Here is a 12,891-nt window from a genome sequence, read left to right as displayed (position 1 = left end):
AAAATTCCGAATGTCAGAAAAAGTTGCACCATTTTGACAAAAAACATATTACAAAAAATACTAATAATCATTCCCAGAATCAGTGACAACTACAAGACTAGCTATAACTTCATCTTGATTTAATATCTTTAATAAATCAAGTGTCAAGTAACAGTGAAAAAAAAAAGTAAAACTCCTTCATAGGAATAAGACTGATTTTACTTTATGTAAATTAAATTTTAATTGTGACAAGACAACATGCTGTCTGTGGTTTTTACTTAAAACATGGTCATAATCCAGTTCTTCTGTTCATTTTCACCATTTTTAACAAAGCATACATACTCTGACAAAAAAAAGCATTAGAAACAAAGAAGGATTTATTAAAATCATAATTTCCAAACATGTAACCTGACAAATAAAACTATCACAGGTCAAATAAAAAGATAAAATGAAACTTTTAAAAGGTACAAACCATTTCTTCACATCCGACTTGTATTTGAGCTGGGGAGCATGGGTAATATTCAGAGACAAAAACTCAACTTTTAAGAATAAAGTTGCAAGTTTCCAGAACAAAAAACTGATATTCTCCGGGCTTAAAGTTATAAATTTGCAGGAAAACTTTTTATTCTACCTCACCTACATTCATATTACTTTTCTGTCAATTGGTTACTTCAATCTCCAAGAATGATGTGCAACTTTAATCTTTTTTTATTTTTTCTCATCATACCTTCCCGTCTTATAAAAATGATTTTGACCTAAACTGACCTAATACACAGACAGGGTTTGAATGTTTACGTTTCATGAATTCAATCTTATTTCTGATGAGAAGAAAGTTTTCATCTTGTGTAAATTAGTTTTTGTCACCAGTCTTGAAGCTAAAACAAACAGTTTCTGTGGTTTGGTTTCATCGTTTTATCTGGATGAACTCAAACACAGGAAAGGCTTAAAGGAAATTGTGTGTTTTTTTTTGGTCTTGATGCACTTCTTCTGTCCATCTTCAACACTTTTAATGCAGCTGAGTGTTGGTACTGTCATATTACAGTGGCTTCTTGAACTGTATGATCACACTGACAGGAAGCTGCAGAATTTAATGTCACTAAAACAAACAGTGATATTTTCATGATTAAAGTCTGATGAGATGGACGACTGTGGGATAATGGCCGCCACTGCCTCTACTGACAGAAAACCACCTCCTTGTGTTGGGAGTCTTCAATACTCTTTCTGACTGAGGGAATGGAGCCAAGGCCAGTTTCCCGCTGAGCTGCTGGTCATGTTCATCAGTGACTTTTCTTGGATGAACCAAAGCCGGAGAAGCCCATGACAGCCGCCATCTCGTCATCCTCCTCCAAGTCTATGTCCTCCTCGGCCCGACGTTTCCTCTCCTTCTGCTTCTCTTTCTTGTAGGCCTTTGCCTTCTCCTCCTGAAACAGAAAGCACCTACGTTTCAGACAGCTCCATAGAGCAGACAGGATGAGCAGATTAGGTTTAAGTCTGTAAAACTGTAGTACAATTTATTTCTGTAACAGAAGAGAACAGAGTTTTCCCCACTTGATCTGGGTTAGTAAAGCTGATATTCGTTTTCTTTATTTAGAACCTTTAAGTCACAAATGTGCAACTTCACACATTACATTGAAAAGCTTCTGACTAGAAAGTAGGTGCAGACCTTTTATCATCAGTTCAGACCAATTATCAAACTCTATTCACATTTCTACAATGATTGCACTCATCTGATACTGATGTTGGATAATAGATGTTACTCTAGTTCATGTCTCCACATGGAAACTCGAAAAAAACTGCATCATTTTCCCATAACGGCATGAACAACTTGAGGTCGTCGATATGTGTATTCAGTATTTGCTTCATGCAAAGAGGAAAGAGAAACATCTTCAGACAGGTTAGGGTGGGTAAATACGTGGATGACAGCTGCAATTACCAACCCCTGATCAGAACCCTACAGACACAACGTGGATAAAATTCTGCTTTACTTGGTGTCTGAAAAGGGAAGCTTTGAAATGCGGTTTCACTTTCCATAAACAACATCAGCTTCATCAACATTTTTCTGGCATAGACCCATAGCACCAACAGCTGGAAGAAGTGGAACATTCTGAGATTATATTTGTCATGTTTGTGATAAAGTATTTCTTTCTAACTGAAGGAAGAGGGTTTAGATAATTTAGATTAAACAACTCACCATCTCATGATGGTAACAGTTGTTACCCTAGTTAGAAAACATTTGAGGCAAAATAAAATCAGCCTCTCCCACTACTCACCTCCTCTCGCAGCTCCTTCATTCGCTCCTCAAAGTCGTATTCCTTCTGCTTCTCCTCCATTTTCTTCTTATTAACCTCAAAGCGTTTCTTCACCTGATCCAGAGACGAGCGCTCGACACGCATTGACATACCCAGATTCCTCTGGTCTGCAAAATAAAATGAAACAAACATACCTGTTTTACACACTTGTCACTCACACTCCATTTAATCTGTCTCCAAGAAGCTCTACGTACGTTTTTTGCCATTGATGTGATCCAGAAAATTGATGGAGTCTTTCACTACACAGTCACAGACATTACAGTAGTACCTAAAGACAAAAATAGTCAGAGCTGACAGCAGAAACTTACTTAAAAAGTAAAAAGGACTTAACTTGAGCTGAATCCTGGCACATATACAGTGTATATATATATATATACATATATATATATATATATATATATATATATATATATATACATAAACTGTGATCAGAGAGATGTCATATTTTTATAGATTCATAAATTCTGACAAATTGTTTATCCAATATAATTGTGTTTTATACATGTGAATCTTTTTGAGTTAGGGACTAATGGATATAATCAAATGTTAAGATTAGATTAGGTGTCGGTACCCTCCCATCTCAGCCTGAGGCGTCGTCTTGGTGATGACGATGGTCTTCCCCAGTTTGGACTCCAGGTCCACTTTGTAGTCGCGGTGACGCAGAAGGTCCCGTTTGACTGGAGGTGCAGTTTTTCCTAATAGAGAGACAACTTTTTAATTGCATGTTTGAGTCTTCAGAGGGTCAGTAATTGATCCAACATGTGGAAAAAACATAAACTTGATGTAAAAACATGACTTTCTGCAAACAACACCTGAGAAACTACACCTTGTCTTTCATTACAGGACTAGAGTGTTATATCTAAAGCGGATATCAAAATGTATTTCATAAGGACATATTTTCATCCAGTTTCTTGGCATGTAAATCTTACTTTTCTGACTAATTTCTTTGCCAGTTAATCATCTTATTGCAGCAGCAAGAGTCAGCAGGCTCAAAAAGCAGCAGTTCTGCCTGCACAAGTGACTTATCTGACTTTACACATCAGGATGCACAATGTTGCAGCTCAATGTACAGTTAGGAGTAATTTTTTTTATTACCAATCAGCAGCAGGTTAACTGCCAGTAGTCCTCCTCAGAACCTGTACCTGTAGATACTTTAATAATCTCATCACATTTGATAAGAATATACACGTTGAATTTCCACCTGCAACCTCTACTGTTTACCACTGAAGTGTAATTTAAGTCAAATTTACTGAATTTATCACTCAGTTATTACAGTTTGGAAAACAGATGAGGAAATAAGAAATGGACACATCCTAGGTTTCTTCAGTAAAACCCATCTCTTGGACTTTGTTTCACATTTCTATATGAAAAGATTTCAATGAGACTGAGACAATCTATTCATCTTCTCACCATCTCGTCGGTCTCGTTCTCTCTCCTCTGCCAGACGTTTCTGAGCTAGGTTTTCGTACTCGTCTTTGTCCCATTTCCGACGGAAGTCGTTCTTACTGGACTGAAACGACAAAACAAAGACAGAAGAGAATCAGCACAGGACACTTGGATACACCTTTGTGAAATTTAAAATCACCTAAAAAGCACAATATCTGTAAAGCCAGCAAAAAATTTGTCAAGAAAATTGTGTGACAAATAAATCAGGTTCTTTATGAAGTTAAATAATAATGAGAAGATGTTACCAAAGCCAATTAAATGCAGTTTTAATACAATAACCATTTAAAATAAACAACTAACCTTTCTACCAGCTACTTCAGTTAATAAACATAAGTTAAAATAAGCAAATTAATATCCTTCATTTACAGGCATTAGTTTTTGCACTGAAATTATACCAGAGAATTTAAACCATTCTTCCCTGTCTGTTTTGTTCGTATTGTTATCAAATGCTAACAGTCACCATCTTGATATCCACTATCACCACGGAAAGGAGATCTTACTCACGTCTAAACGTAAACAGAGCTTTAGGGAGGAATGAGTTGAAGATTCAAAACACATAGATGGACTTAAGCCAAACTGGAGACCTCTAAGTGTTTGTTTTGACTGTGGATTTGTAAAAGAGCTAATGTTAGCCGCTAACGAACCATTCCGTGTGATTTCTTGTGATTACACTGAGCTTTTAATAGTTTTTCTGATCACAAACTCAAAGGGCAAAGACACAGAACAACATAACTAAAGTTATTTTTCTAGATTTACGTTAAAATTAACCAAAATTGACCGCTCACCCCACTGCCTGACGCCGCCATCTTGTTTACCTCGAAGCGGAATACGACTGTCGTAAAACAATTCAAAATGGTATAACAGCGACACTAGAAGGACCAGAGACGACCTGCACCATATTTATGTATCTGTTTATAAACGCTGTTCATTCCTATATGAAACCTTTTAGACTATAAATGGTACCACATAACAATATATTCAAGAGTAAATTAGTCATTTTATTGGACTGCCCACTGCTTCTCTTAAAACACATACACAGTGGATCAAGCTGAGCGTCTTGTTATTGTTATTTTTCTTTTTTGCACACGGTTGTCATTTAATAATGTATAATTGTGCATCTAAGCTATCATAGCTGGATTTAACCAGTAATCACTGAATCAAAATTAATTAAATAATCACAAAGTCAACAAAATGAACACAAATAAGTATAATAACCAACAAAATCAAATTTTAAACAAAAAAGCCAATATAATAAGCAAAATATAGACAAATAAACAAAATCATCCGCTGATAGGAATTATTTGGTCGATCAATGATAACGTGTATATATTATTTTAACTCTGAAATTACAAAAACAAGCAGAAATGTCTTTTTTTACATTTTGTAAGAATTCTTTATTCTGGATTATATGGATATGAATTTTGGATTATACCCTATTTCTATGGCTGTTATTGAGGTTTTTTTGCTTGTTTGTTTGTTTTTTGTAATTATTATATATTTTTTATATTCTCTGTTGTATTGTGGTTCTTTAAAAAAAAAAAAAAAAAAAAAAAGCAGCAACAGACACGCCCCTTTCCGGTGCGGCTCGGCAGGCCCCGCCCTCCGCAGGTGAGGCTGATTTAAACCTGTGCAGGTGAAAGGATGGCTTCAGTCCGTCTGAAGAGAAGGCGCCAAACTTAAACGTGCAGAAGATGTCAACCAGCGGAGTGGAACCGTCAGCTCAGAGCCCGCTGCTCTCCTCCAGGTTTGTACCCAGTCCCAGAACCCCACAGTCCGGGATTCCACCACACCCCAGTCCACACACCTGCGAACGGTAAATGATACAGACGCACATAGACATCTGCAAAACACCGAAAATTGACAGAAATATATCCAAGAAACGTCTGCAAAGTGGTGTATGTTGGGTTAGGTCTGACACACCTGCAGCAGGTAGAAAGTGAGAGGAAAAAACAACCATGTGGATTTAATTTGTGCCAGAAGACCTAAAAGACGTATTATATTATATCCTTTTGACGCAGAAATTGTAAGAAACAGTTGCACATTTGGATTTAAATGTATGAACTAATGTAACTTAACCACCATTCAGTTAAAGTAAAACTCTTGATAGAAGTTGTTGAAGGTTCATGGGTAAATCATCTACTTCAGGTGTGAAAAAGGTAGATAGAAATTTTAATTTAACATATTAACTATTATCTTATTCTTCATGGTAAAGAAAAGTAAAGGCACAAAAGCATATATTGGTCCATTATTGTGACAAAATTGGAAGCCTTCAATTTACTGAGATAATGTCCAGCAGGGGGCGTGACAAAAGGAAACTAGTGAAATAAAACTGACTAAATGTTGCACTGGAAAACAGCCTTGTCAGTGAAAATAAAATGTGGCCATATGTGATCAGAATGTCACCAGTCCACCTCCACCCACATGGTTTAGAAAAGGGCTGTGGAGTCTTTCAGAAGCTGATGGAGGTGATGAGGGTCTGAATGTCCAGGTGTGGGTCTAAGACCACAGTTCAGAAATATCTTGTTGTGCTTTAACCAAAAAATGTCTGTCTGTCTGTGTACAATATTTCCTCTGTTACCTTGTTGTCATACAGTCCTTTCCACTGTGGCAGTGAAGTCCAGACGCTCACGCTGCAACTTCTGCGTCTGTATTGCTGTACAACTTTGGCCTTTTGCATTGGTTCAGGTCCATATGGACAAACTAACTGGTCCAAGCAGCAAAACACGTACAACTGAGCTTTTTCAGATGAGTCGAATGGTTCTAAATAGTGATAACAATTCTACTTCCTGTTTGAGTATCAGCGAGGTTTGTCAGATTCTGAGGACAGACAGACCGACCACACCTCAGATGGTAGAAAAATCACAATGTAGTGGTTCCTGAAATCCAACTGATCAATTTGGTATCTCTTCCTGACCCAAGTTTACAAAAGGACATCATGAAAGGCCATATTGTCAATGTTACTGACTTGTCCACCATCAAAACTATATGAAGAAGTCTCCATTTTACATTTTACTTTTTTGGTCATTTTTGTTTTTCATCTCTTGCCTTTTTCTTTTGTACAGCTCTGTCAACTTGTTGCATCTTTCTTGTCCTTTTCACTTATTGAAAAAAAATTTTGGCGTTACATTTCTGGCTTCTTCCTTACATTTTACATAACTTTGAGACCAACATTTATAAACTCTTGTACTATTTTTAACTGGGGAAATGAATTCTTACAGTATTGCAAATATATTGACAGTAGCAACCCAATAAAAACGCTGACTAATTTTTAGGTCCTGACCCTGAGTTTTGGAAAGGCGGACCTAGTGGGAAGTGAAATTGTTGGCCTTTTTTTTTTTTTTTTTTTTTTTTTTATTTTATTTAGTTTTTTTTTTATAAGTAAAGCTGTGAAACTCTTGTCCCCTACTGATGACAAAATGCATTGCCAAGTCTCAAGACGATTATGTAGATTTGTGTATTATATCACTAGCATGATAAGCTCAGTATGAAGTGAGGCCAAGAAAGCTGACATTTTGAGGAATTCAGAAATGCATGATTTTTTTTTTTTCTTTTTAATAAATTAAACTCATAAGAGAATTCCAAATCTCTTCTAACACAGCTGAATTATACTAGGTTTTGTATCATACCGTTTTCTTTAAATTTAGTTATCTATTTTTTTTTTTGTTTGTTTGTTTGTTTTTTTTAAATCCAGATCTGGTTTTTATGCTTAATTTGCTGCATTTGTTTGCTCCTGTGGGTTGTTTTTTTTTTTTTTTTTTTTAAATTGTCAAGCTGCTGCTGTGCTGTAATTTCCCAGTTTGGGATCAATAAAGTACATCTGTTTGTCTAAAATCTTGTCTTTTCTTATTGAATGCTGACTGTTGGTGTCAACAGCTTCTGTTTCAGCCCTTGGTCCTGTGTTTGTGCTAAAGGCTGGTCGGCGGCTGTGTGGAATGGACTTTCCGACCCGCTGCTTGCTGTCACCTCTTCCGGATACCCCGCCCCTGAACCATGGCTCCTCCCCGGCTGTAGCTCAGTCTATGACAGTCTGGTCAGGTCAGAACACACCTGAGACACACAGACAAAAGAATGTGGACACTCCTTTGACTGTTAAATGTTTTGACTCTAATTCAAGTTTGAGGTTGGACTCAGCAGCTTGTACTAACGGTGTAGAACCTTGTGTAGGTTCCTGTAACTGGTCAGTCATCCATGACCACGTCTTTTGGTGGCTGTCTAGTCACTTTATTGTATTTATCTGTTTATTTTCAGTAACGCGTCTCCGATCCGGTCTCCTCCTGTCGGTGTGAGAGAAGAACGAGCTGCCAACAAGTCACGCAGGTTCACCTCTCAGTCTTTACCATTATTAAGTCTACTGTTTACGGTTGTGGTACTTCAGTGTCATTATTGGATTGCTTGGTTCCTGTTGGTGGCCTCTAAACAGTCTGACCTGTGCTGTTTTTTTTTTCGGGTCAGACCGTCCATTCTGGAGCGCTGCATCCTCAAAGTGTCCACCAGCAGTGTGGCTGTGGGGACGGATGATCTGGACAATAAGAGGTCAGTCCATGCTCAGAAATGCAACAGTCTTAGAAATAAACCAACATCTTAAAAACTCACATTTAATCTGAGCTAAGTTGTTTGAGAGTTTACAGGCCTTTTATTGGACAAGCTGATTGACCCATTTCACACTAATCTATAATTTACTATTTTGGCACTAAACTAAGGAGTGCTTTACCAATATGCTGAACCAGTTCTGTATCAGGTGAAGATGCCTAAATCTTAACCTTTCCAATGTACATTTTATCACAATCCCATTCTGGGACTGTTTTATTGCCCAGTTTTCCCCTCCAGAACTGGTACATTTCAACCAAATCTTGATCAGAATCTGCAATGTCTCAACATGACCAGTTTGTAAAACCTTCTTTAGTGTTTATTTTTTCTGTATCACCTGAAGATGAAGGTATGCAGTGAACTGATTTCACTGCATATGTACTGGTTTTCTCTTACCTGACTGGAATAACTAGATATGTCAACAATAATTAGCTCAAAACTTAATCATCTAATGGAGTTGGCCTCCTCCCCTGAAGGCCTCCCTTTGGTCGGTGCTACCCCCGCCTACCGGATCCGGCTAACACTGAGACCAATGCAGCAGTCCTGAAGCGGCGGCAAAAACAGATCCAGTATGGGAAGAACACCAGCGGGTACCAGAACTACCTGCAGCAGGTCCCCAGGTGAGAAGACACAGGAGTGTTTTTTTTTTTTTTTTTTTTTTTTTTTTTTTTTTTTTTTTTTAAGCAGAAAAACCAATGGCTTCCAACTTTGGTCAAAAATTATTTTAGCTTCTTTGTGTGTTAGTGACACATGCACTTACTGATTTGTTCATTCAACGTGAACCAGACTGCCTAAAAACGTCCAATGCAGGGGTGTCAAACATACAACCCATGGGTCCAATCTACACTGAGGTTAACAGTCTGTGATGTCAAAATCATTTTAGTTCAGGGGCCACATACAGACAAATTTGCTCCCAAGGACCAGTAAAATGCTACCATTATAACCTATAAATAATGACAACTCCAATTTTTTCTTTATTTTAGTGTTTGTAATAAAATTACATTAACATGTTACCATTTACAAACTATCCTTTCACAAAAAATGTGAATAATCTAAACAGTCATCCTTTCCTATCAGACACCTCAGGGATCCAAAGCTCCATCCCTCCACCCCCAACAAGTACAGGAAGTACAGCCGGCGCTCCTGGGACATGCAGGTGCGTCTGTGGAGGCGGGCTCTGCACCTGTGGGACCCACCGGGCGAAACCCATCTAGAGCTCAGCGACACACAGGACCCTGTGGAACAGCTGTATGTGGAGCTCACACTGCCTTCTACTGTGAAATGCCCCCTTTTGTCAAAAAATTTGTTTGCCCTTGTTGTCCGTTGCCTCTCAGTGTGATTTTTCTCTGAAGTGCTGATCTCTGTTGGCAGGCAGTGCCAGCTGGCAAAGATGACCTCTGACCTGTGTGAAGACGGAGGTGACAAACAGAGAGAGAAGGACTCTGCTGTAGTCTCTAAGACCTCCTCTGTGTCTCCGCTGTCAAAGACAACGGTTCTGGATCTGCCTGGACCCTGGACTGTCCCACAATCCCCTGTAAGACCTGCATCAAAGTGTAACCACACACTGAGCCTTCAGTTCCGAACGACAAAAAATACATTCACCTCACAGCTGTGTCATCTTAAGCTTTTGAGATGCTCATGAGTTTATATCATTGAGGCTTATAGTTTGGTTTTTAATTTTTGGTAAAATCACCATTTTTGTCAAAGGAATCTGCTGGTTTTTGAAGGATGTGATGAAACTGCTTTTCTCTGGTAGGAAAATAACTGTAGTTTCATACTATTACTAAGGGAGAAGTGGACCTGATTAGAGGAGTTAAGATTCATTTTAATACTTAATGATGCAGTAATGACCCTAAAGGTTCTTACTATGCAGTACCTCTGCAATGATACCAAGTCTGAAGGACAGGCCTCAAGCTGAAACTGGTGCATGTTCTCCCAAACTTCAGAGGATAGAATGCTGTAACTTCATTGTTAATAGATTTTAAGATTATTTTCTGTATTGATAAATGGTTTGTTTTTTCAGAAATGTGAAGCTCCCATGACAGTCTTATGAGCAAAAATTCTGAAACTACTGGTGAATCATTTTTAGTTAAACTGAGATTCTGAAACACAAGCTCATCTGCTTTTTTTTTTCTTCCTTCCCCAGAAGGCACATCGTTTGCCTCGCTCTCCTCCTGGTCTGAGCTGCCCTCTCATGAGTCAGCTGACCACCAACGACAACATGACAGACTGGATCCACCTCCTGCTGGAGGCTGACCGTGCCCGAGGTCAGTCTGCATGATACTAAATGAAAACCAAACACATCAGTCAACAGTGACCACAAACTAGCAGCAGTAATTGGGTACGAAACTTACTATCTAATAGCACCATCTGTTGGCCAACTGTTGGTACTGTTAAAATGAATCTATCGCAGTGGTAATCTTCTAGATCACTTAAGAGATCAGAGGCTGATTATTTTATTAATTATTTATGTAAATTCTTGAGGGTTTAGAATTGGCCTTTTTTTCCCCTCAACTTTTAAAAAAATTTAATCTTGTATATTAAACTGGCACAAACATTGTATTGTAATAGTTTTGAATACTGAGACTGGTGACATACTGACCATAAACAGGAGTTTTAAACCAATATCTGATCAAAATCACTATGAAACAATAAAACATTAAACAATCATCTATTTATCTTGACGACAATAATAAAGTTGATAACAAAGGCAAAACAATTTTGACAAAATATTTTCTTACAATTGTATCAATGAGTTTCTGATTTCCACTGGAAAATTGCTGAAACAAATTACTGTAGTATATCTATTTTACTGTGCTGTCCTACCATGCCTCAACACTGGTGGGGAAAATCGAGCTGACTTTACTGGACATTTTAATTTGTTTTATTGTTCACAATAATCTTTAGTTTTCAAGTCGTTAATCTGACATTTGTATCACATTTAAGTGAACCAGCTGCAAGTTTTCATGTGTGGTGGCATGGACTACAATAACCCTGGTCTTGTTTCTTTGTAGATCTGGGCTCCGACGACCAGCAGGTCCCTGTGGTTTCTGACCAGTTCTTATGGAATCCATACTGACTGTTGGCAGGATTTCCATAAGTTCTGCTCATGTGACAAACTGTGTCTGGACCCTAAATGCACCATCTGAGTGTCCAGGATGTTCATGTTTTAAAGTCACTACAGATTAAATTAGAACAGCAGGGATGTGATTGGTCCTGATCCAGTTTCATCAGACCGCTTTCATCATGTTCAATCGTGGTAGCATTGTGATTACCTGGGCGCTCATGAACACACCGTCGATATGAACATGGAGTGGGACAGCTGAAACATTACTTATCCTGTGCACTCTGGTTGTATATTTGTGTAAAACGGCATCATTTGAGCACTTGTCACCTGTTTAATTTACCTGCACTAATGGAAAAGCTGCTCTTTTCTGTACATGAATCACTTATTCAGTCTCGGGTTTTTTTTTTTTTTTTTGTCACTATATTGTCTTCACCCTCTGTTTTACTGTCCGTTGTCCGTCTGGATCAGGCTCCTCCTCTGTTTTTTCTCAAAAACAAAATCCTCGTTTCTGAGGGGGGAAAGACTGTCACTTTGTGTTGTGACTTTTCTTTTACTTGTGTTCAATTTGTCTTTTTTTTTTTTTTTTTTGCTGCTTGAATCTCAAGAGCAAGGTTTCAAGATGTTAGTGAAATGATTAATAAAGATACAAATAAAGTGTTATAAATTCACTTCCTGGACTTAAGTTTTTTTTGTTTTTTTTTTATGTGACAACTCTGAATCACATTTGTAATTAATGATAGCTTTTCCCAAAAGAAGTCTTATTCTATTACACCTTTTCATGTAAGTATTATTACTGCCTCAGAGCTTAGGTTTAAATAATTTTAGTTTTTAAAAGTAAAAAGTCACAACTGGCAATCTTATTCTGTATTTATAAGGTCAGTTATTTTCATTGACTAATTTAAATTCTGTTTTAACTTTTGCTTTACTTTTGAATAGGAAGTTGGACTCAATATGAAACATTTCTACAGCGTCTTTATCTTTGGCCTTAAGCATGCAGTATCCATTTCTTACAAAAACAACCTAGATACTGATTGGTTTGTACACAGTTTAGATTTTGGTTGACCGATGATCCTTCCCAGATTTCTATGAGCAAAGAGTCAACCCATCTGACCACAGTCACCATTAGGTTTACTTGTGGTTCAGTGAAGTTTAAAGTGGCATTTGTGGATGTAACTCTGGATGCAACTTTTGTACCACAATTAAATTTGTTTTTACATGAACCTGATTCATCATATTATGTACTTATTTTAGCTCATAATCAGTCCCAAAATTATGCCCTCAACTTTTTGTTCAATGGTGAAAAAGATATTTATGGTGAGTGCTGCTCTGGGGACAAATAAGTGCAGAAATGACTGACGTCAGAGGAAAAAAAATCTGGTTCTCATCTGTAAAACAGACAGGGCTGGATGAAACTGAACTGAAGTGTGAGTGTCCAAATGACCAATAGCAGGGTATATCAAAAATGTACAAGGTAGAAAATGGCAGTCCAGGAAGTTAAAACAA

At 37.7% G+C, this 12,891-nt stretch overlaps 2 protein-coding genes across 2 annotated transcripts; one reads left to right on the top strand and one right to left on the bottom strand.

Annotated features, from left to right (window-relative positions):
* Positions 1 to 333: 333 nt before the first annotated feature.
* Positions 334 to 4,559, bottom strand: zmat2 (zinc finger, matrin-type 2). The gene is made up of 6 exons (XM_030154285.1): positions 4,520 to 4,559; positions 3,699 to 3,798; positions 2,860 to 2,983; positions 2,483 to 2,556; positions 2,250 to 2,395; positions 334 to 1,400 (listed from the first exon to the last, which is right to left on the bottom strand). The coding sequence occupies exons 1-6, from the start codon at positions 4,538 to 4,540 to the stop codon at positions 1,257 to 1,259; spliced, it is 609 nt and encodes a 202-aa protein (XP_030010145.1). The 5' UTR covers positions 4,541 to 4,559; the 3' UTR covers positions 334 to 1,256.
* Positions 4,560 to 5,425: 866 nt separating this feature from the next.
* On the top strand, positions 5,426 to 12,001 carry slbp2 (stem-loop binding protein 2). Its single transcript, XM_030154625.1, has 10 exons — positions 5,426 to 5,547; positions 6,328 to 6,389; positions 7,646 to 7,769; positions 7,983 to 8,051; positions 8,187 to 8,267; positions 8,798 to 8,941; positions 9,399 to 9,569; positions 9,693 to 9,855; positions 10,468 to 10,588; positions 11,336 to 12,001. Exons 1-10 carry the CDS (start codon positions 5,426 to 5,428, stop codon positions 11,398 to 11,400), a joined length of 1,122 nt encoding a protein of 373 aa, XP_030010485.1. The 3' UTR covers positions 11,401 to 12,001.
* Positions 12,002 to 12,891: the final 890 nt, after the last annotated feature.

This window comes from Sphaeramia orbicularis, chromosome 14 (assembly GCF_902148855.1).
Source record: "Sphaeramia orbicularis chromosome 14, fSphaOr1.1, whole genome shotgun sequence".
Lineage (NCBI taxonomy): Eukaryota > Metazoa > Chordata > Actinopteri > Kurtiformes > Apogonidae > Sphaeramia > Sphaeramia orbicularis.
This window is presented reverse-complemented; position numbering and strand designations above follow the sequence as displayed.